The 21,723-nt window shown below is 46.9% G+C and overlaps 8 protein-coding genes across 8 annotated transcripts; 4 read left to right on the top strand and 4 right to left on the bottom strand.

The window, feature by feature from the left end:
- Window positions 1-324: 324 nt before the first annotated feature.
- On the top strand, window positions 325-1,883 carry ONS95_013681 (uncharacterized protein; the record flags this gene model as incomplete). Its single annotated transcript, XM_058507322.1, has 6 exons — window positions 325-459; window positions 605-780; window positions 896-927; window positions 1,037-1,198; window positions 1,309-1,447; window positions 1,544-1,883. The coding sequence occupies 6 exons, from the start codon at window positions 325-327 to the stop codon at window positions 1,671-1,673; spliced, it is 774 nt and encodes a 257-aa protein (XP_058356491.1). The 3' UTR covers window positions 1,674-1,883.
- A 4,055-nt stretch (window positions 1,884-5,938) lies between these two features.
- On the bottom strand, window positions 5,939-6,316 carry ONS95_013682 (uncharacterized protein; the record flags this gene model as incomplete). Its single annotated transcript, XM_058507323.1, has 1 exon — window positions 5,939-6,316. The coding sequence occupies one exon, from the start codon at window positions 6,314-6,316 to the stop codon at window positions 5,939-5,941; it is 378 nt and encodes a 125-aa protein (XP_058356492.1).
- A 2,112-nt stretch (window positions 6,317-8,428) lies between these two features.
- On the top strand, window positions 8,429-9,869 carry ONS95_013683 (uncharacterized protein). Its single transcript, XM_058507324.1, has 2 exons — window positions 8,429-8,948; window positions 9,008-9,869. Exons 1-2 carry the CDS (start codon window positions 8,530-8,532, stop codon window positions 9,570-9,572), a joined length of 984 nt encoding a protein of 327 aa, XP_058356493.1. The 5' UTR covers window positions 8,429-8,529; the 3' UTR covers window positions 9,573-9,869.
- Window positions 9,870-13,688: 3,819 nt separating this feature from the next.
- On the bottom strand, window positions 13,689-14,940 carry ONS95_013684 (uncharacterized protein). Its single transcript, XM_058507325.1, has 8 exons — window positions 14,777-14,940; window positions 14,558-14,725; window positions 14,425-14,453; window positions 14,342-14,376; window positions 14,127-14,279; window positions 14,048-14,076; window positions 13,888-14,000; window positions 13,689-13,833 (listed from the first exon to the last, which is right to left on the bottom strand). The coding sequence occupies exons 1-8, from the start codon at window positions 14,891-14,893 to the stop codon at window positions 13,716-13,718; spliced, it is 762 nt and encodes a 253-aa protein (XP_058356494.1). The 5' UTR covers window positions 14,894-14,940; the 3' UTR covers window positions 13,689-13,715.
- A 330-nt stretch (window positions 14,941-15,270) lies between these two features.
- Window positions 15,271-16,510, top strand: ONS95_013685 (uncharacterized protein). The gene has a single exon (XM_058507326.1). It carries the CDS (start codon window positions 15,516-15,518, stop codon window positions 16,125-16,127), a length of 612 nt encoding a protein of 203 aa, XP_058356495.1. The 5' UTR covers window positions 15,271-15,515; the 3' UTR covers window positions 16,128-16,510.
- A 647-nt stretch (window positions 16,511-17,157) lies between these two features.
- Window positions 17,158-17,802, bottom strand: ONS95_013686 (uncharacterized protein; the record flags this gene model as incomplete). The annotated part of the gene is made up of 1 exon (XM_058507327.1): window positions 17,158-17,802. The coding sequence occupies one exon, from the start codon at window positions 17,800-17,802 to the stop codon at window positions 17,158-17,160; it is 645 nt and encodes a 214-aa protein (XP_058356496.1).
- A 652-nt stretch (window positions 17,803-18,454) lies between these two features.
- On the top strand, window positions 18,455-19,450 carry ONS95_013687 (uncharacterized protein; the record flags this gene model as incomplete). Its single annotated transcript, XM_058507328.1, has 3 exons — window positions 18,455-18,492; window positions 18,556-19,231; window positions 19,286-19,450. 3 exons carry the CDS (start codon window positions 18,455-18,457, stop codon window positions 19,448-19,450), a joined length of 879 nt encoding a protein of 292 aa, XP_058356497.1.
- On the bottom strand, window positions 18,562-21,680 carry ONS95_013688 (uncharacterized protein). Its single transcript, XM_058507329.1, has 2 exons — window positions 21,428-21,680; window positions 18,562-21,377 (listed from the first exon to the last, which is right to left on the bottom strand). Exons 1-2 carry the CDS (start codon window positions 21,647-21,649, stop codon window positions 19,737-19,739), a joined length of 1,863 nt encoding a protein of 620 aa, XP_058356498.1. The 5' UTR covers window positions 21,650-21,680; the 3' UTR covers window positions 18,562-19,736.
- Window positions 21,681-21,723: the final 43 nt, after the last annotated feature.

The raw sequence follows: 21,723 nt of genomic DNA on the forward strand, positions 1-21,723 counted from the left end.
CCTGTATCGCCACCATAAGCGACCTCTTATTATTAACATCACAATACGAAGATCACCATGTTTTTCGACTCAAGCAACAATAGAAAAGGTCTCAAAGTATGCAGCTGTACTTTCCTATTGTGACCCTAGCGTATATCAGTAGCTCGTATGCCTATTTCCATCTAAATATATCTCCTTTCTGATTTATTCGTTCATATTCAAGCAATTTCTCCATCACAGTCGTTACTGCTATCTGAAACGGATACACGAAAAGCAGAACATCTCAAATCCAGCAGGAAGCTCGGTCTTTTTATCCTTCAGACTCCCTCTCAGCTCCTGAACGACATGTTCTCCATGGCCATTCTCCCTCTCACGGTATTTCTCATCAGCTTACAACTGCACACGACCATAGCAGCCATCCAGAATCTCGCTTTCTATGGCGTCTGGCTAGGAGCAGGAAGCAATGCTTCGATCCTAAGAGTTCGTCTCATCCTGAACCCCAGAACCCTTTCATACTCTTTCTCCTCCTCCTTCTCTCCTTTACCTTATTTTCTGTTCTCTTCTCCCATTCCCTACTAGCCCCTCTGTTCTGCGAGCTCTAGTCATCAAGTTCTAATCCCACTAGTTCGAAAGCACACTCATAATCCCCTCACCGTCACCAGACACCAGCTTAGAAGACAATGTCCAAGCTTTTTGGCCTGGTCTCCAGCCCGCAGACAACGATGGTGTGTTTCAGAACGTGGTTACGAATCAGGGTGGGAAGGTGGGAGAGTGGCATCTTCTGCCGTTCTCGTGCTGTAGGTATGTAGTTTTTGTCGAGTCACCCTATCCGTTTGGATTAGTTTGAACCATGTTTGGGGGTTGGATAGGTGAGTGAAGTATGATGAGCTATGTGCTGATGAGAGCAAGGATTTAGTCCTGCGAAGGCACTTACGCCGCAGATGAGAGGTGAGTAGAAATAATCCTTGAGCCTCATACATGCCTTTCCATCAGAACCCATGAATACGAGAATTCCAAGAGCCGAGGAAGGGTAAAGGGCAGATGACTAACGACACAGCAGTCCATCCTGGCGACTCGCTGACCAACATTTTCGCCCTTGACGTCCCAACCGGGAAGTGGTACGACAACTACCTCGTGACACCGAACCGTGTTGGCACGGGGAGAGAAGACGGTGCCGTACCGTATGGTGGTGGATTCACGTTTGATCCTAGGGATGATGGTAGGTTGCTCATTCCCTTCCACTCCCTTTCAAGTGTGGCTCTGTGGCTGTGGAGAGATATCGGGAATACCAGGTATGGGCTAGAGCTGACATGGTTATCTGGCGAACAGCGGAACTCGGAGAGAAACCATTCACTAGCACGCTAATGACCATCGAATTGCAAGAACGAGGGAAATGGAACTTTGGTGCGGTGGAGTGGAGGAACATCTTGGTGGAAGCGAATACCACGGAAACTAAGTGGTGTGAAGAGTAAGTCGCAAGTCTTCAACATCACAAAACACAGTCCATTCAAGCAGAGAGATTGGCATGATCGTACTGGAACAGTGCTGATGAGGCGTCTCGTAGTGGGCCAGTCCTAGCAGGTGGCCACAATTTCAAGAGGAGCTTTTCGATGCCGACATGGAATACTGTCGGAGCTACCACGACGTGCCACATTGCGCAGATGATTTTCGAAGGGCCGGAAAAAAGAAGATGAAAGACGTGGTTAGGGATGATGTTTGAGATGTTTGTGTGAGTAGGAAAGGTTCGTGGATGAGGCGCTGGTCGCTTGATAGTTTAAATACAACCGCTCCCACCTCCCCAACACTTCGCCAAAGTGGGAGCTGCTTAAAAGAAAAGGCTTCTGAAAGTCGGTTAAAATGGATTTCTAAGACACCATTTGATTCATCAAGATCCAAATGATAGGTAGAGATAAAACAAAGTGCGGTTCTCATGATAAATTTTCAACAAGAATCTTACGTTGGTGGTGTCAATCCCTGCCTATACATTCGATATAGATTTTTCGGCGAAATACAGGTCCAGGATTCCCAGGGCGGATATCTTTTGGGGCAACAAAAGTGACTCAGCTGTAGGTAACAGTGCAGGTGGTGAATCCATCTTACCAAACATTTTCGCGAGAAAAGACTAAGGGCATAAATACTGCTGGTAGGACGCAGCTCATTTGCATGCACTTACCAGTACCATAGAGATACTACAGACGGTGTGCGCGCTCTGTAGCTCTGGGTTTGTGAAGTCTCTCACTGCGATAGACGCATCCTCCAAAGTCGTTGACGAGAGAGAAAATTTAAGAATCTGAGGAGGGAATGTGTGAAGTGGGAGTGTTGAAGCGCAGACAATTTAATAAAAGCAATGACAGTGAAAGAGCAAGCGACAGTAGTACAAAATTTTTCGGCTTATGACTGGCATCTCACCAGAGCTTGAGAATGCGGGTTTGAAAGGCGCTCCAAACTTGTAAACACGCAAATAAGGATCCTCTGCACATTGCCGGCCTTCAGCGTCCCCATTGTCTTCGTACCACTTGATTATCTGCATTAGTCTTTGACGTAAGACATCTAAACGCCGCCTTTAAGTATTTTGCGAAGTATATATTTATCCACCTACTGCTCGGAGTAGCCCCGTGAATATCCTCAGAAGTGAAAGCTGGACACCACCATTATCGTAAAAATCAGTGAATATCTGTAACACAGCGCCATGTGAGATAGTACGTCCTCATCACCAGATAAAGCACGTGTGTATATAAAGCCTCTCAGAGCTTGAGTCGCTTGGATAAGAACGAGAAAAACGATGTCGCCCAAGAACTCATAGTTTCACGGACAGCTTGCCTTCTCCTCTCTGAAAAGGTATCGTGTCGGTATCTCGTGAAGCGGCTGAAATGTACTATGACAGGATAAAGACGTGCAGTGACAACCATTTCCCTCAGTTTCTGTGTTTCGTATCTTCAATGGAAAGGAAAGAGCGTATATTTAGCAAGAATCCGAGACTTGGCAACGAAATGAAAGTCGACGAACATAAGAGAAATGGCAGCAGAAGGTGAAATTATAGGCAATCTGCAGCATGGAAAGAACGTCGAATTTCTGAGAGGCAGTTTCTGTACGGATCTGTATAAATGTTTGAGATGACTGCCCTAGAGCAAGTAGTGCGAGGCTGGCATTGCCCGATGGATTCTGTGGATCGAATCATTTTCTTTTAGTATGCCGCAAAATAACCGGGATCAGTAGATTTATATACTTGACCATAGACCCTTCTTCAAAGCAATAAATGTCCAGTTAAATATAACAGAAAAGAGCGGGCAAGGGGTTCATCGTGCTCGGGATAAGAGTGAATATGTGTGAATAAGAGTACCAAGAGGAGAAGAATTAGGAAAACTCTCCCGCTGTCAATCAATCTCTGCTGATTTTGAATTCCAACTGTGCTACCTAGATGATCATAACATTGGAATCCCATAGACCTGGGAAGGAGCAGAGAACAATCCTCAATTCATCCACGCTACAAGCACAGCATGGAATCGTCTTCCAGAAGTTGCACTTTCCTGGTTCAGCCTCCATGTAAGTCATAAAGTCTAGGGACTCTGATGTGGTAATTTAGAGACCGTTGATTTATTTGGAATAGAGATGAAAATGGCTGGTCAGAGTGTTGAGGCTGTCATGAAAATCAGGGGTGTGGAGATGATGACAAGGAGAGGGGTGGAGGGCAATCGGGAAGCAGATCTTATGTTTAGCCAGGCGTGACATAAAATGCGCATCTCGCGGTATTTACTTTTCCACAGCCCTAGGTGGGTTCCAGACCTGGCCTGGTCTTATTCTCAACTTACGTTTCTATCTTTCCATGTTTTCAATCTGGAGCCTCATTTTGGAATTCGATTTTCGTTCTAGGATGAATTAAATGTTTCAGGGTCCTCCATTTATCCGGCATTATTACGTCTCCGCGGACGACACGTTCCTTGTCCTCCTATTCTGAACAGGAACTCCTCAAATGATCGCAACTCACCATTTCCCTTCCGCTCGCAGAAGGAAGAACATCCTTCCCAGCACCACCCTCATCCGGTTCTGTTTCCATCTCCATCCTCGTCTCTTCCCGCGCCTCTTACTTCCGTTCCTTCTCTCTGCAAGCCAGCGGCGTCCCTCCTCCTCCTATTCACTTTGCAATCTCCCTACAAAGGTATCTCCTCGAGGAAAAACAAAACCAAGCGTCACCACCTACCTCTCATCTCTCGTTTCAGCCATTCCCCTACCATCCTTCCCATCCCATCCCACCCGCTCCCTGCACACAGCACTCCTCCGGATAAATACCCCCCTCTTCTGCTCCCACGCAAAGCAAGCTTTCCCCAAATGAAAAAGGCGGAGATACAAGCCTTTGGGCGTTTTTATTTCTGCTTCCATCGAGTTATTGAGATCGCTTGGCAGAGCGGTGGATAAATGGGTTGCATGCATGCATATCCAGGCGGCAGCCAGGTAAGGTAAGGTAAGGCAGGGAGGGAGGGGAGGAGGGATTTAGCCGGATGAGGGACGAGTAAGCTTTGAGGCTTGTGGATGAATAGGTAGGAAAGAGAAGGAAAGGAATGGTATGCGTAGTTGTGGCACATATGTATGTACCTCTACAGCTTAGTAGTGAAGTGTATTAGTGTGTTATTTTAGATTTGAGATTTGAGATCCGAGATTTGTGGTGTGGGAGGTTGTCTGGTTGTTTTGAGGAGTCAGGACGGAGGATGCGTTTTGATGGATAGGTACAGTAAGGTATGGGGAGAATTAAGGTAAGGGAAGGTGATGAGTGTTCAATGAAGGAAACTAAAAGTGTGAATAATTGTTCGATTTGAGTTTACACAGGAAAAGGTACTTACAAGTAATAAATTAGCCCCCCTCACGATTGATGAACTCGAAGCTGAGAATGGAAATGTAGGACACGTGACTCATCTCATCCTCCACCGTTCCCTTCCATCTCTTCTCCATCCATAAGCTCCTTGCTGCTATTCTATCACTTCATTATGCTCAGATCCATTTTAAACATGCTGTAAATTATCCCCCTATTCTCACTTATATTTCCCTTCCCTTCCCGGCGCCCAAGTTCGGATTTCGTTCCAGACCAGCTAGCTGCACGTTTTGATTCTCGGCCTCTAATCACTACCTAGGGATGGTCGATGGACTTTCCATTCAGCCGAAAGACCATTCTGTGTTTCATTAGTGGTACATAAAAATAAGCTGGCGTGTTCCATTCCTCCGGGGTTTGTTCTGAGAGACGGGATGGTGTGTCAGAAATCAAATCATATCATGTGGCGTAACAGGTGGTGGCGTGGGTCGAGACTTTAGGATCATGGCATATCTGAGATCTAATGCGGCTGGGACTTGGGGATTTTCAAGGGTAGTATTGTATTTTACAAGGTTTCTGATATGGTACGGAATGATTGTTGGAATATAACATCTGTTGTTTGGTGGTAGTTAAGGGGAGGAGAGCAGCTGCAAGTCTTTTGGGTTGGATAATCCGTCTGTCTGATCTGAGTCGATTTACCAGGGGAATGGGTGCGAATGGCTAGAATCCTGACGAAAGGGGTCCGGAGTTACGAAGTTAGGTTGCTTTGCATCCGGATGAGCCATGCGGCTGCTGAGTTTGGAATTATTACTCTACTGCATCTCAAGTCAGTACCCGCCATACAGCGGCGTCAGCGTCAGCGTCCGCGTCCAGTCGAAAGGACGAGAGGGGAGAACTGAGGAAGCCCGAACATTCCGGGCTTCTTCGGGTTCTGGTCAGCTGCTGCTGCGCTCGGTGAGAGGAGCGTTCCTGGCTGCAAATAAAATGAAAATGTAAAATGTGACAGCGGGTGTATAGTTCCGTGTCGGCCGTTCCTGGGGAGACGAAGACAGGCAGTGCCCAGGCATTTTTGAGGGCTTAGAATATTGTAAGGTTGGAGAGGAAGGATATGAATATTGAGAAAAAGGTAGTAAGAAGGGGACTGATGTTGTAAAGAAACTAAGTGGTGCGTGTAAACATCTGATCTGACGGATGAAGAGATGAGATGATAGCGCCTAGGCTTGGTGTTTGAAGTGCCGGATGTGATCTCCTGATCGTGAAATCCTCTGTCGCCAACGGCTCGACAATCAATGTATTATCTAAACCCAATCCCCGGACCCCGCGAAATCCCCACAACTCCACGATATCAAGATAATGGGCTGTATTGTATTTACTTTTACGTACACTGTTTGTCAGTGTGGATATCTCTGTATGTTGCAACACAACGTTCAACGTTTGACGTTCCTTTCTCCTCGGTAAGAACGGCAAAGGTGTAAAGTGCCAAGCAGACGCCCTGTTCTGGAGTGCTGCACCCAAGACGGGATCATGGACAGGCATGCTGAGGTGTGGTCGATGGCCACGTTGTGTGCTGATTTATCGATGATGATACTGGGATTTCTGGTTTTTGTAAATTTTTTGGTGGTGAGGTCGCTAAGCGATGAGTGCGTGCTGATGCCCAGAGAAGTGACGATGCCATGGGGACGAGAGAGCTCAGCTATATGTTGATTATTTGGTATGGTGAGGAGAGGGTGGGAGGTTATCGCTTGGATTTGTCATGATGCTACTACGGTGCGCAGCTGTACGAAGCCCTGTGAACAGATGTTGCAGAAATCTCAAGACAGTCTTAGCTCCCTGCCACACATGTGTTCTCACCAAATCGCAGCCAATTTATTCAACATCCGCCTTTTCTCTATTCATTTCATTCTCGCTCTTTCTTAATTTACCATCATCCAATTCTGTCGCACTTCGCAGTCTCAGAATACTTTACGCATGCTTCATTCTGAAGAAATCCTATTGGGCGTCAGCCCGGATGCTGTGGGGAGAGGCGTTGCTAACATCGAGCCATCTGTGGTTTTGAGCTGGGATTCGATGACCAGGGGACTTTATCCGCAGGGGGTGACGATGGCTAAGCATTGGGGCGTTTTAAGCCAAGAGTGATGATGACTTCAGTGGAATTTCTGGTGGCTTGAGACGTTTGTAGTGAGCTGGAAGACTTGGGGAAATGATGAAAAGATAGACTTGGAAAGATCGTGAACAATATGCTTCGAAGAGAAGAAGATGGCTTTGGACATGTGAAGAGGGGCATCTGCACTGTTGACAAGTACGACATTCAATGCAACTTCAGAGGAAGTTTCGGCCCGTGAAATCAAGTCAGATCATCGCCGACTAAATGATTTTTTAGCTCATCAGCTGCTTAGATTGCAAATAACTCCGTAAGCCCAGGATGAGATGCAGTAGCCGATGGGAGAGCCGCTGGTGGGTGAGATGGTGCAGAGTCAAAGAGGAGTCGGGCGAGGGGCTTTACTTTGTTTATGGCGGACCGCGTTTCATTGGGTTGTCAACGAGGAAATACGATTGTCCGAGGCGAGCAGTCCACTTAGTACCGCTTGCAGCTTAGCGGAACATGATTTCTAATCCCCTGCACATCTCCACCCTGCCGAGTTCTCCTCTCGTCATCGAATTGAGTTTCATGGAACTCTGGAACAACATCCACAAAGGCCCCGGTGCCCCGAGGCTCACCTCTCCAATAATGAGATGAGAATTTATCCACACCTCGTTTACGCGCTCCTGGCTCTCTCGAGGAATCTGGGATGAGTCCTGTTCCCAACAATCAATCAGATCGATGGTGAGGCACCGCCTATCGTCTCGTGGGTACGGGCGAATATATGCTCGTCGTGCTGAACTAGGAAATCTCACCGTGTAAATAACAGTATGCAACAGTTGTGATGTGCTTCGCCCAGAAACGTTGAGAAATCTTCTTTACGCCCGCCATGGATAATTGATGTCAGTGCTCCTTGGCGGTCAAGTCCCGGGGATCAGATCACTTGGCTTTTACGCCTCAACCTTCTTGGTGTACCGACGTCCCGAGGAGCACTGGAACTCTCAACATGGTCTGATATCAAAAGACCTTAACCGCCTGAAAGACAGCAGTTCGGCAGGACAGAAGGGAGCCTGCTTCCCTGCATGCGTAAACTGAAATCATTATCGGTCTTTCGTTTTACCCCATGCCCCATACATTTCCTTCGAGCGAGGCCCTTGCTGGGGTATGAGAAGGCGACTAGCCACGACTAGGCCAAGTGCAATCGACTTACGTTCGAGAAACAGGCCATATACCCCTGGTTGGAATTTGAGTGGATAACGGACTCATGGAAAGATCATCCTGCTCCAGCTTCGGCTGTTGCTCTGAAGAAACCCGACCATGCTCTGGGAGATGCTGACCATCGTTTTGCCGATGCAGTGGAGCAGCAATGGATATCATTTTCCCTATTGGACTTCACGAGGCGCTAGTCCTCCTCACAGATCATTCATTAGTTCAGTACCTGAGCTCATCCCGGTACAACTGACCTCACCCCAGACTGCATGAACAAGCTACTCTACCCCATCATCCGGAGCCAGTAAGTGCTATATATCCCCTCTCCCCACCGTCAGAGCGTCTCTCCATCTGTTGATTCTCTTTTATCATTTGGTCTCTTCCTTTGACGACTCTGGGTATACCTCTGTAGCAAGACTCTAGGCATAGTACAGCAAGGCAAACGCCAACAAACTACACAATGGCAACCACAACACAAACAACAGACCCAGCTCTCAATAAGGAGTACCACAGCGAGAATGGCAACTCCGCAACTCACGACCACGCTGCAGTCAACGGAGCTACTAATGGAGCTACCAATGGAGCTCACCACAATGCTCATCGCCGATACGACTATGGAGGAAACCCTCTCGCCCATATGAACACTGGCGAGAGTGCTCGCTTGCCAGCTTTCGGTGGAGAGTTCCAACCAGGTCTCTACAAGCCCACGACACATCGCAAGTTCGCCAACCCCGCTCCTTTGGGATTGAGCGCTTTTGCCCTGACCACTTTCGTCCTCTCCCTAATCAACATTGGTGTTCGTGGTGTTCACGAGCCTAATATCGTTGTTTCGCTCGCTTTCGGTTATGGAGGTCTTGTTCAACTGCTCGCAGGAATGTGGTATGTACATTCCATTCTGACTAAATTACAGTGGCAATGAGCTGATTCCTCTCTCCTAGGGAAATGGCAGTAGGCAACACTTTTGGTGCTACCGCTCTCTCCTCTTACGGTGGTTTCTGGCTCTCCCTCGCAATTGTTCTTACCCCAGGTGGATTCCAAATCGTCGATGCCTACGCAGTCACAGACGCAGCTGGAGAAGCTACAGGCAATGGCGTGAACGCTTTCAACGATGCCTTTGGATATTTCCTCGCAGGCTGGTTTATCTTCACCACTATCCTGTTGATGTGCACACTCCGATCCACCGTCGCATTCTTCATGCTGTTCTTCACTCTCGATTTGGCTTTCCTGTTCTTGTTCTTGGGACACTTGTACTCTGATTCCGAGGGCAAGAACAACACTGGACTTATCAAGGCTGGTGGATATTTCGGTCTTTTTGCAGCATTTTTGGCGTGGTACAATGCTTTGGCTGGTATTGCGGATGATAGGTATGTTCTCTCTGTACATTTCCTGTCACTCGGCAGATTACTGACTTTCTGTTTACAGCAACTCCTTCTTCGTCATCCCAGTCGCACACTTCCCATGGTCCGAGGAGGGACGCGAGCGCAGAGCCAAGACCGAGCGTGAGACTGTCTAAACGGTTTCTCTCGATGCACGAACAATTGCGCATATTTTGATATTTGGGAAAAGGATTGGTAGGGAAGGGAAGAGGAGGAACGGACTGGATACGACATTATACCACGGTAGCAGGATTAGCATCTCAGCGAAAATGTTTGCATGAATGGATGGATTGATTGATTGACTTCATGATACCTTGGAATTGGGTCTTCACAGAACATAGTTGGATTCGACATACGGGGAATGATTATCTATCTAATGGGTGGAGGAGGAGGATTGTCGATATGATGAAATATATTTTGGATATATCTACTCGCCCCTTTCCCTCTCCACTTTCATTCAAGTCTCTTTCAATCACACAAGTCTATGCTCTCCTTCCTTCCTCCCTCTCTTTCTTATCAACACCTCAAGTACCTATCTACCTATCTACCCAAAGCAACAAACCCTCCCATCGCGATTTTCTCATCGCATCGCATCGCATCGCATCCCCTCCAAGCCTCGGCTTGCTCTACCCCTCCATTCCAGTCCACACACCAAAAAAGTCAGCCACACACACACACACGGCTGGCGGGATCGCCGCATACGTCAGAATTGCAACGCTTCGCTAGCTTACAGCACCCGCGAAACCGCCTTCTCCGTATCTAGCATCTCGATCAGCACAACAATCACGATTACGATCAATCAAGCCATCAATGGTAAGGCAAGGTAAGGCAAATAGCATGTCATCCCCTCTCATCTCATCCCATCTCATCTCCATCCCCAGACTCAAGACTCGGACCCAGACATCAAGAACAAGGTTCCCCGCATTCCCTCCCATCTGGGTCGGTCGCCTCTCTTCACTTTATTCTCTCATCCATTTCACGATACAATACTACACCAATGAAACCCTCAAACATACGCAGCGTAAAGCCTAGGCGTTTTTTCCCTTTTTGTCTTGAATTGGAGATGCAGCGCATCAGCAAATGATCGGTCAATTAATTGCCTGCGTGTGTAGGTATCACCTGCGGTCATATGACATCGCGATGGCTCGTGGCAATCCCTTGAGGTTTAAGGTTCCTAGTTCAGAGAAAGGGATGTTAGTTGGCTATGCTGTCATCGCTTCCTTTTCTAACGCTTAGGTCGCATCGCATCGCAACGCATCGCATTGCTCGCTCGCTCGCTTGGTGGTGGTGTTTTTTAGTGACCGCACTGTGCGCACGGCAGTTTGTTAGTTGATGGATCGCCATCGCCGGCTTTGTATGTTCCTTCCTTAGGCGGGAAGGAAGACTTGGGGGGCTTGGGGCTCTTGCTGCGGTGACGCAGAGGTTTGGAGGGGAGGGCTTGGTGGCTGGTGGCTTTAAGGGGAGAAATACTGTAAGCTTGGGCTTGGGGGAGGAGAGGAGAAGAGGGGCAATTAGAGGGGAAGGCAGCTACACAGCTCTCCTGGGCAGTCATGGAGCTTGAAGGCGAGAATTGCTAAATGTGAAGATTGATGAGAGCATCGGAAAGGTAGGCAGGAGCAAGGCCGCGTGTGCACTGTAATTGTGTTACAGATTATTTTCTTCCTTTTTTTTCTTCTCATTTTCATTTATCGATATATTAACAAATTTTGCTTGTATTTTCTCTTCTCGTTTTTTTTCCTGCTTGGTGGGGTGGTGGGGTTAGGAGGGGTCGAGGAGGGATTCCAATTGATGTGAGAGAGGGGTGTCCTTACGAACGAGTGAGTACTTGCATGTCAAGTTTTTCCGGCTTTACTCGCAGATGTGGATTATGTCTTTATTTTTATTTTTCACTTTTTAACAATTGGTTGGTTTGTTTTTGAGAATCTTGGGGCGATTTGGCTTCTTTGAGATTTGCTGTTGGTCGTGGTAAAGGGCCGATTTTGAGACTCGGCGGAGAGGAAGATTGAGATTATGTTTAAACCAGTTCCCGCGCTTTGGAATGGAGGCTGGATTGGGATTGTATATGATACTCTGTGATCAGTATTATGGGTGCCCTTCGTCCTATCTCTTACAATGCTGGGATCCTTGTTTTTATTGTTGCTGTCGAAATATCACTTGCCATCGTTTGTCTTCCCTTTTTCGTTAATGAATCAAGCATCAAGCAGGTAGCCAGGTGTAAACGATCTAGAGCAAGAACACGGAAGGTTATTATCCAATCCAGGCACCTCATGAATTTTGAAATGTTTTTACTTGCACAATTACTGCAATTCTCTCCCCTCGTTTTACCTTCTACTTCGTAATTCGGCCCAACTTGTTCGTTACTCGTCCATCCTGAAGCGGAATATATACCCCGCTCGCCCGCTCGCAGTTCGCCGCCATTGAATATGGATGTCAGTCTGTTGTATTCACTCTCACTTTTGGGTAGAGTCCGCATTTTGCCCTATGTGAATATCCTGAGAGTGGGTGCCTTCTGGTGGCGGGATTGGAGGAAAGTTGTTGCTGACAGGGTTGAGAGGTATAAATACTCGGTCGTCATGTAAGCCTCGATAGAAAGGTCAAACCTCAGATGACTGGTTCATGACACGACTCAGGAGGAAATCAACGTCTATGGAATTCGTTCTAGTCGCTAGATATTCAGTATTGGTGAATAAGAGTTTTGCAGAGCTCGTTAGTCCCTATTTGGGCAGTATCATGCCAAGCCCTCTTGTCAAATGCTGTACCTTACCGTCCAATCTGGTGGAAATAATTGTTACCATTGGCCTTGCTATTGTCAATTCCCATTTCCAGGCTGTAATTGCGGGTTGAAGTGCTCAACTCCGTATTCCGAGATGAAGGAGGATATTTCAACAATGCCACTGCCCATGTGGTGAAGTGCCATGAGAAAGCAATTTCGCAGAGTAAACAAACGATGAGAGCAATCTCGCTGGCACATAAATCCTTCATTCCTTGCAGCATTCGCAGCTGGCTTCTCTGAGCGAAAGTATAGAGCGGGAAGATATATCCTTCTTCTTGACCGGGAATCACTCACAGGTACTCAAACAGAAAAGCTATGATTTGTGTGCATTTGTGAGAATACAAGTTGAGAACTAAAGAATTGCTTTAAAGTCTATTTTGGAGTTAGCTTCTGGCATCCTAGAATTTCGAATTTATTTTTTATTCACAATCGAACTGTTGATTGATGTATAAAATGATCACTGCAAGTCTTCTCATGGTACCATAGACCTGTCAGAGATACTTGGAGTCCAGAAAGGAGGCGTTTTGTTCATCGAAACCTGCCACCGTACCACGACTCCTTCCATCGCGATGAAAGAGGTGGATCTAGCCTGTTGATTTCAACGGACAGTGTAAAAAGGGACAAATACACCCAATATTCCATATCAGGTAGAGCACCTTTTCACGTGGAACATTCGCAAGAGACTCTTCTCACTCATGAAGCTCAATGCAAAATGAATCTGCTTTGAGGTGTCTTCAGAAATTATCAATAATGCTTCATCTCTGCCATATCTCCAGGTAGCCATATTTAAGCCACCACGCGCAAGCTGCAAAATCAGGTCAACCCCGTGTTGAGTGGATGCGAATTGAGCTGTCATTTTGAGATTGGGAGTGCTCTGTGTAAAAACAAGTATGAGATGAGATTTCCTGCGAAGTGCAACAAAATCTTACAGCCGAGTACAGCGATGACGTCACGGGGTGCTGAAAGTGTGATTCACCAAAAAGGCTATCTGGAATTGGCGTTGTTTTGGTTTATGGGCCAAAGCCGATTTCGAAAGACCTTTGGGATGACTTTTCCTCAATGTCCAGAATAACAGAAGATCAACTCAAAAGACCAAATAGCAAGAGAAATTCCCCAATAACAGTGCTCCGGATAGCACGATTGTCAAGTATTGATCCCAGTTTCAAAGTTGCTCCCCTCACTTAGCTTACCTCACGACAACAAGTTCTCCTTGCGAATACACCGAGGAGGATCAGTCTGCAGAGGAGGATCAGTTTGCAGATGTAGAGTGATACGAAGAGGACAACCAAGGGAGAGAATTCATAGATATTCGCTACCATACAATATTTTGTCAATTCAAGGGCTTCGATAGCGGACGACTTAATGTGGCCGCCCCGCAGTTCACGATATTTTATATGGTTTGCGGGAGGTATCAAGACTCCTGCCGCACACCATCGGTCATCATAGATTGATCTCATACTTCAATTCTCTATATAATTTCCGGATGTGATTCTTCCCTTAGTTCGGCCCAAGAAAGGTGATGTACGCAATGTAGCAAGTCGTCTTGTTGGTGTTGCCGTTGACGGTGGCTATCGGTTGGGTTCTTTGCATTTCGAATTTATCATCCTTGTCAAGGCTGTCAAATCATCGATCAGCTTCGTCACCTAATTCTGTGAAAAAGTCGACTCACATGTTGACACACCATTCAGTCTCGTTGGTTTCTGCCTCGATGATAACATTCCTCCACTCGACAATTCCAAAATCCCATTTCCCTTCATCCTGAAGCTCGATCGATAGAGTTGCCTGGATAGGTCAGCGACCGTGTATTTTTATTACCACTAGTCTCTTACCTTTACCAATGGAGACCAGTTGTTTTCAGCTGTTGAAATGGTATTAGTCTTGATGTCACCTCACTGGTCAATAACTTACTGTACTTTGTGTCGAAGTGGCCATCTGTGACTAGCCCTCCACCGAACGGCGGAACACCTCCTTCGTGGCCCAGCTTCCCAGGTTCTACCAACCAGTTTTGATACCAATTTTTTGTTTCGGGATTCCATTGGTAAGTATTCTGAAGTAGATCACCTGGATATACTTTGATCTCCTGTTAACGACCACGGGGCTCCGTGCAAGGATCGGGAACTTACGTCGAACTCTGTCATCAACGAGATCCATGGCTGGACTGAACTTTTGTCAGAAAAGTTTTCCTGGTATCGAGGTAGGTACTTACTTGCAACACCAGTACGGGAAAAAGTACCACTGCGAAAATACGTCATTTTTTGCACATTAGTATCGCGTCATGACTTCCAGAAGGCCACGAGGTTGGGGTTACCTCAAGAGGGGTTGTGAAAAGACCCGCTCACCGCATTATCGACTGTTGGTTTTGGTGGTTGGTTCAAGTTTGAAAGAACGTTTTGGATCAAGCAAGACACAGGGTCGGGTTCTAAACCTGGCCACATGGAACGAAGACCTTGGACCGATTTAGGGTCTTTGTCTGGGGTTACGGAAGGAATGAGAAGTGTGCTTTGAAACTATGCTTTATTAGCATACGTGATCCCGAATTCTCCACTGAGAAGTTCTACCTTTGTGATAGGTGCTTGGGGGAAAATTTCGATTCCGTAGAATGTGGCGGGAGGTGGAGGCTCCGCCATGCTCGCGGATAAAAGCACTGCTATTTCGAGGAGCCATATCAGGACCATGATGCTTGAGCTATAGCAACTCTTTGGTTTCTCAGGTACCAGTGGTGATGGTATTCACGTCTTTACAATTCTTTTGGGGGAAGAATGGAAATAAGGTGGCTATGCAAACCTAAAAGTAAAAGAACATCCCTTTTCATATTTGTATGAAAGAAGGGGCGAAATGAAGAGTCAGTGGTGGCCGGTACCCAATCACAGTTTCTGAACATACAAAGACTCTGGGGTTTTCGTCGCCGCTGTGACCTTGACACTGCGCCAAAGACTAACTATAGCCCATTCACTGCTAAATTTGATTCAGAGGTTCTGCTCCACATGTCACTTCGCAGAAGTACAAGTATATAAGGATCAGCAATATATCTCCTTCCTCTCTTTCACTTCAACCTCAAACCAGCTACAATCGTAAACACACAAAAAAATCCCTAAGACAAACACGATCAAATCCAAAACTACAACATTTGTCACAACTGAAGACTTCTGCACTTTAAGCTTCACCACTTTCCACTCAAGACACGTCAAGCTCTACCTCTAAAACACCATTATCCTCAGTATTGCTCTTAACTTCATCAACTACACCATCCCCAATTCAATCTTACCTCTCGTCTTACTTGACACTGACCTAGTAACAATGGATGTCAGAACAACAGGTAGAATTGTTTCGGGATTCCTACCTCTGCCTATTATCACCGATCGCCTTATAATTCGATCATACCGTTCCACAGATCTTGAGGCATACCATACACTCTTGACGGACCGAGGAGCTATGGAGGGAACTGACATTTCTCCAAATAGAGACTGGACTGAGTCCTTACTCGAAGGGAACATACCACCGTACGGTTCTGATATGATGCTGGGTATCTTCCTGAAAAATCCAGACGGCTCCGAGGGCGACTTAATCGGAGATGGAGGCATGGACAATTTACGTACAGGAGGAGAATGGCCAAGCTTGAATTACCGTTTGAAAACGGAATACTGGTATAAAGGATACGCCACGGAATTCGCAAGAGCTTTTATGGCATTCTGGCGGAATTTACCTCGTGTGCCTATAACACTCACAGTACGACCTAAGTCTGTGGACGACCAGCAAGGTAGCCTTCACGTGACGGAACGAGTCTGTGCTTCAGTCAAGATGAAAAATGAAGCAAGTCAAAATGTGCTGGAAAAGCTCGGGTTTGTACTATTTGATTTTGAACTAGGGGATGACGCCTTAACCGAATGGCGTTATATACTTAAGGTATAATATGGTATAAATGTATACGCTTATAGATGGAAACATGTTTAGCCTGGGCTTAAAATCAATTTGTTTTTCCTAACTCTTCATCGTAGAGCGCCAAAGTCACTGAAGAAATTTCTGGTTACATATTTTTTATCCTCGGCGAATACTTCTAGCCCGGGTGTAACTTGTAGACAAAGAACGAATATTCAACAGATTTCCAGTGCCTTGACAGGTTGGGCATTTTCTCTAACAAGCGACTTACTCCTTTCAACACCTATACTTTGTTTCTAAGTATTGGATTGTTCTTCAAGGAGCGGGTTAAATAGCACGACTGGAATGGGTAAAGCTTAGAATATCGGCGTGATGACGTTTTATAAGAAAAGCTTCAGTCCAAGTAAAAGTTCTTCAATATAATCTATCTTTGGCTTCTCTATTACTTTTGGACGTGAGGGGCATTTAAATTCCATGACTTGCAGTAAGTTTGCCAAGACCAAGTAGCGGGGTAATGTTTACCCCGCCATTGTTTAAGCGAGGAAGGAACACATTTTCCACCAGTCACCAGAAAGTCTCCAATTGACACACTACCTGAAAGGCGAGTATATTTTTGAGCAGTAAGTCACATAGTTGACGCACCCGACAATATCGTACAATCTCGAGTCGATAAAGCTCCAGGCGTTAAACTTCCCCAGTCACAAGAGGCTTAGACTAGAGCGGCGGTGAATGGTGTTTTGCAACCTTTAGATTCGCACAGATTAGGCGAATTTAAATTACAATAAACCGCACTGTAAGATATACACGGCTTGTTGAAGACCAATTGAAGAGAGCAAGTCATGGAAGCATCGTTAACACTCCAATCAGACCTCACCAAGACTTACAAGACCATGCTTTTATCAAACAAGGCAAGTACTTAAGATGCAATGTGAATATTGAATCTGCACCCAAACAGGTGGCTAGGAAAGTCGTTCTGGAAGAAACATATTGATTCGAAGGGTGAGCAGTGAAACATGAGACCCAAGAATTCTGGTATCCTATTCCAGTCCATGTCTTGCTCCACTCATAAGTCCTCATTGATTTCCTCGCTTCTTTTCCGTCGCTTTTCCATTTCAAACTCACTTTGGTACATATCCCAAACCAAATCTCGCAGCTCCTCCACGCCAAACTTCTCCAAAGACGTCAAATTGAACCTGTGCCTGTAATGGAGCCCAAATGGCACCTCCCACCATGGCCCTCCATAAGCCAAGCCAGACTTCCTTTCCTTATCCTCCTGATCTGCAATGTTCAAAGCTTCATCAAACATCCACTGCTCAACGAAATCATCTCCCGGGGAATGCATATGTTGGAAGACAAAGTCTATAGCATGTGGAGTCTGAAAAGCTTTCAGTTCTGTCTGCTCCGCGTAATAATTTGTGAACAATTGAATACGTTCTGCCTTGTCTGTAATTTCCCATGCTCTGAGAATTGATTCGAGATGCTGGTTGTTGTAATATGTCCGTAAGGTCGATCTCCCCAGAGCGATGGAGATCTGGATGCCGTGAAGGGCGAAGAAGAAGACACATATCTTGACGAGAATGGAAAATTTGGTCATTTTTTCGATTGGCCTCGTAATCTGAAGTGGGTTGACGTTTTGTGGATTATTAATGCTCTGAATAGGCGATTCACAGTCTTTGGCTTGGAAAGTTGCGTCGATCTGTTGTGACATTGTTGAGAGTGCACTAGCCGAAGACGCGCAATGGCATAAGGTTATGGGCGGCGGCAAGACTAGCTATATAAACATGATAAGGGGTCGTTTAAGGGGCAACTCCATTTAGATAGTCCCGGCTGGGCTGTAACACAGAAGACTGAGGCTAAAGTCGGCCTCAATCTACCGGCGGTTTCCAGCATGTTTCCAACAAAGGTCACGTGAAATGTCTTGGGCCTGACCTCGAAGTCGTCTTCTTGGCGAAGACGAGGTGTTTGATCGAGAAGAGTTTGGTTCCGAAAAGAAGAAAAAAAATCAAACTGTTTGAACGGTGAGTATTTTGGATGACTTCACAGAACACTTGTCTTACTTTCCAACATTGATATGAGCTGTTCCGAGCACTTTTGGAAATGCAGAATGAGACGGTATTTAGTCACGGTGAATGTCATAGACCTCAGAGGAGGAAAACATGGCCCCAAGAGAGAACTTGTAATTCATAGCAAATTGAGAGTCATAATAATGCGACATTAAGGAATGTAGACCTATAAGACATGCCTCCTCTGCGAGGGAGACATATCTCTGGTGCCGACATCAGTTCAGACTTGCCATCACTCAACACTTACAGATATTGCTGCATCTTCATCGATACTTCGATTCAGACAAGATTGCCAAGATGGAGAATCAGCCACAGAAATTGCCTGACCGAACGAGGTATGGACAGCTCCGCCACGTTTTGCCTATTACAGCCTGGGAACAATGTGCTGACCAACATAGGGTTTGGCAACAGAGAGAGTCTTCTCCAGCATCATCTGCATCAGACAGATCACAATATCGCGAGCCGTGTCGCTTGTCAATGGAATCACCAACATCACCTCCATTGAAAAGAAAACGAGGTGTTGTGGATCTTTCTCAGCTACTTCCTGGAAAGCAGTATCAGGAGAACCCATGTACACCACCCAATTCTCAATCGTGCTCTGACAAACTGGACGATGACTTCGCGGTCCGGCCTCTAAAGAGACAGGAATTTGAGATTGGACCTCAAGATTCATCGCCTTACGATGGTAGCGACTGCTCAGATGATTACGGATCTGTTTTAAGCCAGGAATGGAACTCAGATGCTGAGCAGCGTCTGGAATCCTTACGAGATTTGATTCATGGGATGGAAGCATCCATGGTGAAGCCACCAGTCTTGTATTACACGTGGAAATACAAGCCAACACTTTGTTCGTGGAGGGTAGGGAAGTCTTCGAAAAGAATTCGAGCGCAACAAGGGAATACCGAGACGAAAGACGGAGGTAACGCAACCACTGACAAGAAAAACTCGGCAAATGGCAATGAGAAAGAAGGAGACCCGACCAACAGAGAACATAAGAAGAAGAAGCGCCAGAAAGAGCAGGAGGAAAAGGACTGGGCTGAGGCCAGACGCCGGGCACGTCAACACTGGATTTGTGTGAGTACATCTTATCCCTTCTGCGGCCTGAAGTAGCTAACAACAGCATCTTAGCACGTATGCAGAGAGGGAAATCCCAGCGTGATCAGAGTTTACCATGAGAGTACGCTCCTCTGCAGGGAGTGCGACCACAGCCATGAAGGCTGTGTGAAGTGCCCAGGTCTTGGGAACCACTTTGAGGAGGACATCGTGCAGTACATGTATGATCAAATGAGGTGAGGTGGAAGGTAGCAAGCGTTAAAGAGGATAGGGAGGGTCAGCCGAGATCGTTGCGTTTGGGATGTGGATTTCCTGGGCTTGGTGTTCTGGTAGCAATCATTTGCAATAAAATGCGTAGTTTCTCAATGATCCTGGTGAGCATTCCACTAATACCCATTTGCCGGACCAGATGCGGTCATTAATTGATCATGTCGCATTGCAGTCAAAGTGGCTGGGGATCAATTGAATTGGCATTAGAAGAATAGGCAGGCTTCTGCATCTGAATTCTTGTCGCAAGTGTCTGTATTCACGGGCTACTTCCACCAGTGCCACTCTCTAACCCATCCTCGTCCTCGTGTTGCCGGGATTCTTGTCCCCATTTCCCAGCTCCAGCCTCAGCATCATCATCCTCGTCTTCACTCTCGCTAGCCTTTCTCTTCTTGGCCTGTTTCTTATACCGCCCCCTTGGAGCACGAACCGCCTTCAGAGGCTTCAGGAAACCATCGATATGCACCGCTCCATCCATCTCCTCATCACTCGGCAAAATATAATCTTCCACCTCTTCTTTCTGAATCTTATGTCCCTTTTCAAGATGTCTTTTGACCGCAGCCATATCCCGGAATCCCTGAACCCTACGAGGACAAGTCTGGATGGGACAAAAGACTGCTTGTCGGGATGGATTAGACTTCGTGCGGACGCCAGGAAGGATGTCAGGTTCTGAAGCAGAGTCTGAACCCGACTCGTCATCGGAAGATGATAGCTCCAACATATGCTCGTCGAGGTCGGGTATGAGCTCAGGCTCGTACCGTACAAGCTCGTCCTTCCCTTCTCTTTCCGCGAACGGAATCTCTGCAATCCGTCTCATGACCATTCCTTCCCCAAATAAATTCGCACATCTCCTCGCCGCCCTTTCAAGAACATCAGGCTCAAAGCCTACTAGAGCCGCAACTCCGACAACCTCACTCCAATCTCGTAAGTCTAGCCTCCTCCGCCGAGCATCCCTCAACTCTTTAGACGTAGCCCGCTTAGCAGGCACGCTCCTTGAGCGTTCTCGTCCTCTTCGCGGAGACGGAGACTTAGTCGTGAGAAGTTCAGCTGGAGGCGCGAATGCCGGGAGAGGTTTTTTCTGAAGACGTGCTACACGCACTGCATACTCTTGTTCTGTTTCTCCTTCGAGACGTTCGTATACCTTCTTGGGACGCCCGCGATGTGTAATTTTAGGCCGAAGAGGATCTCCGTGGTCGGGCTCATGGGTGATACTGGGGACAATTGCCGGTTTGGTGCGAGTGGGGAGATCTGCGAACTTCCTGGGCCGGCCTTGGGGCCGTTTGGAAGGCGATTCTGGTGCTTGCTCGGAGAAGGCCGTGTCTGCCACGGACTCGTCGTCTGTGGTACCAGCTTCGGAATGCGAGTATCGGTAGCAAGTCTTCCGGGCGTGGTGAAGGGCCATGAGGAGTTCATCGAGTTTCGAAAGTGTGTGGCGGACTGAAGGACGGAGGAGATCTCGAGATCGTTCGTCCTCCGCTGAGACCACGGACTTCATGTGTATTGTGGGTTGAAGGGATTTGGATGCTTCATTGATGATGGGTTCGTCCTCATTTAACGAGTTGTGGTATTCGCTCCCAGTACTATCCGATTCAATATCTTTCTCCTTTCCTTTCCAAGTGTCGTCAGGATTCCCTTCTTCTACTTTTTTCCTACTCTCAAACCTCTCCTTCGCATATTTCAGTGTGACCCCAATCAGCACATCCTCCAATTCTCGGCTTGGCGCACCATCTTCCTCTGCTTTGAAAGTGTACTCCTCGAATTGCTTCGGCAGACCTATCTCCTCTCCGTTTCTCGGCACATCATCTGGAGGTAGTGGCCATGCCGTCCATCCCTTTGCAGGTCTGAATGCCTGGTCTTCCTCTGGGATGCCGGGAAAGTCATTGACTGATTTCCTACGTCTCTGATCTTCATTAGCACGCAAGTAGAAGAAAAGTACAGTATCAGACATACCTCGGGATCTTCAAGTTCCCGTGCACGTCTCTTCAGCGCATGCGCGTTGAACAGATGAACACTTAAATCTGCATTCCGAATGGTGTCTAAACTGGCCGCGAGGCTGCGCTCCGGCTCCGTGAGAGTCTGCCATGATGTCGGCGGACCTTTCCATCGATTCGGTCGCGTGTTTGCATCATGATTTTCTGAGTCCGAGGAGCTGTGGCTGTCGCGATCGGTCATTGTTGGCCATGTTGTGATGGCTGAGGTTAGGTTCGGCGAGGCTGAAATTTTGGACTTTAAGGAGGGAATTTTAA

This window comes from Cadophora gregata (genome assembly GCF_030347475.1).
Source record: "Cadophora gregata isolate MNR1 chromosome Unknown scaffold_8, whole genome shotgun sequence".
NCBI lineage: Eukaryota > Fungi > Ascomycota > Leotiomycetes > Helotiales > Ploettnerulaceae > Cadophora > Cadophora gregata.

What these genes read in the sequence shown, in the direction of transcription:
- ONS95_013683 (XM_058507324.1), top strand. Translation starts at nt 8,530, where the DNA reads ATGGCAACCACAACACAAACAACAGACCCAGCTCTCAATAAGGAGTAC. An exon ending in CAACTGCTCGCAGGAATGTG is followed by an intron (nt 8,949 to 9,007) that starts GTATGTACATTC and finishes CCTCTCTCCTAG; the next exon opens with GGAAATGGCAGTAGGCAACA.
- ONS95_013684 (XM_058507325.1), bottom strand. Translation starts at nt 14,893, where the DNA reads ATGGTCCTGATATGGCTCCTCGAAATAGCAGTGCTTTTATCCGCGAGC. An exon ending in AACCAACAGTCGATAATGCG is followed by an intron (nt 14,454 to 14,557) that starts GTGAGCGGGTCT and finishes GTATTTTCGCAG; the next exon opens with TGGTACTTTTTCCCGTACTG. An exon ending in CGTTGATGACAGAGTTCGAC is followed by an intron (nt 14,280 to 14,341) that starts GTAAGTTCCCGA and finishes AAGTATATCCAG; the next exon opens with GTGATCTACTTCAGAATACT.
- ONS95_013685 (XM_058507326.1), top strand. Translation starts at nt 15,516, where the DNA reads ATGGATGTCAGAACAACAGGTAGAATTGTTTCGGGATTCCTACCTCTG.
- ONS95_013688 (XM_058507329.1), bottom strand. Translation starts at nt 21,649, where the DNA reads ATGACCGATCGCGACAGCCACAGCTCCTCGGACTCAGAAAATCATGAT. An exon ending in GGGAACTTGAAGATCCCGAG is followed by an intron (nt 21,378 to 21,427) that starts GTATGTCTGATA and finishes AATGAAGATCAG; the next exon opens with AGACGTAGGAAATCAGTCAA.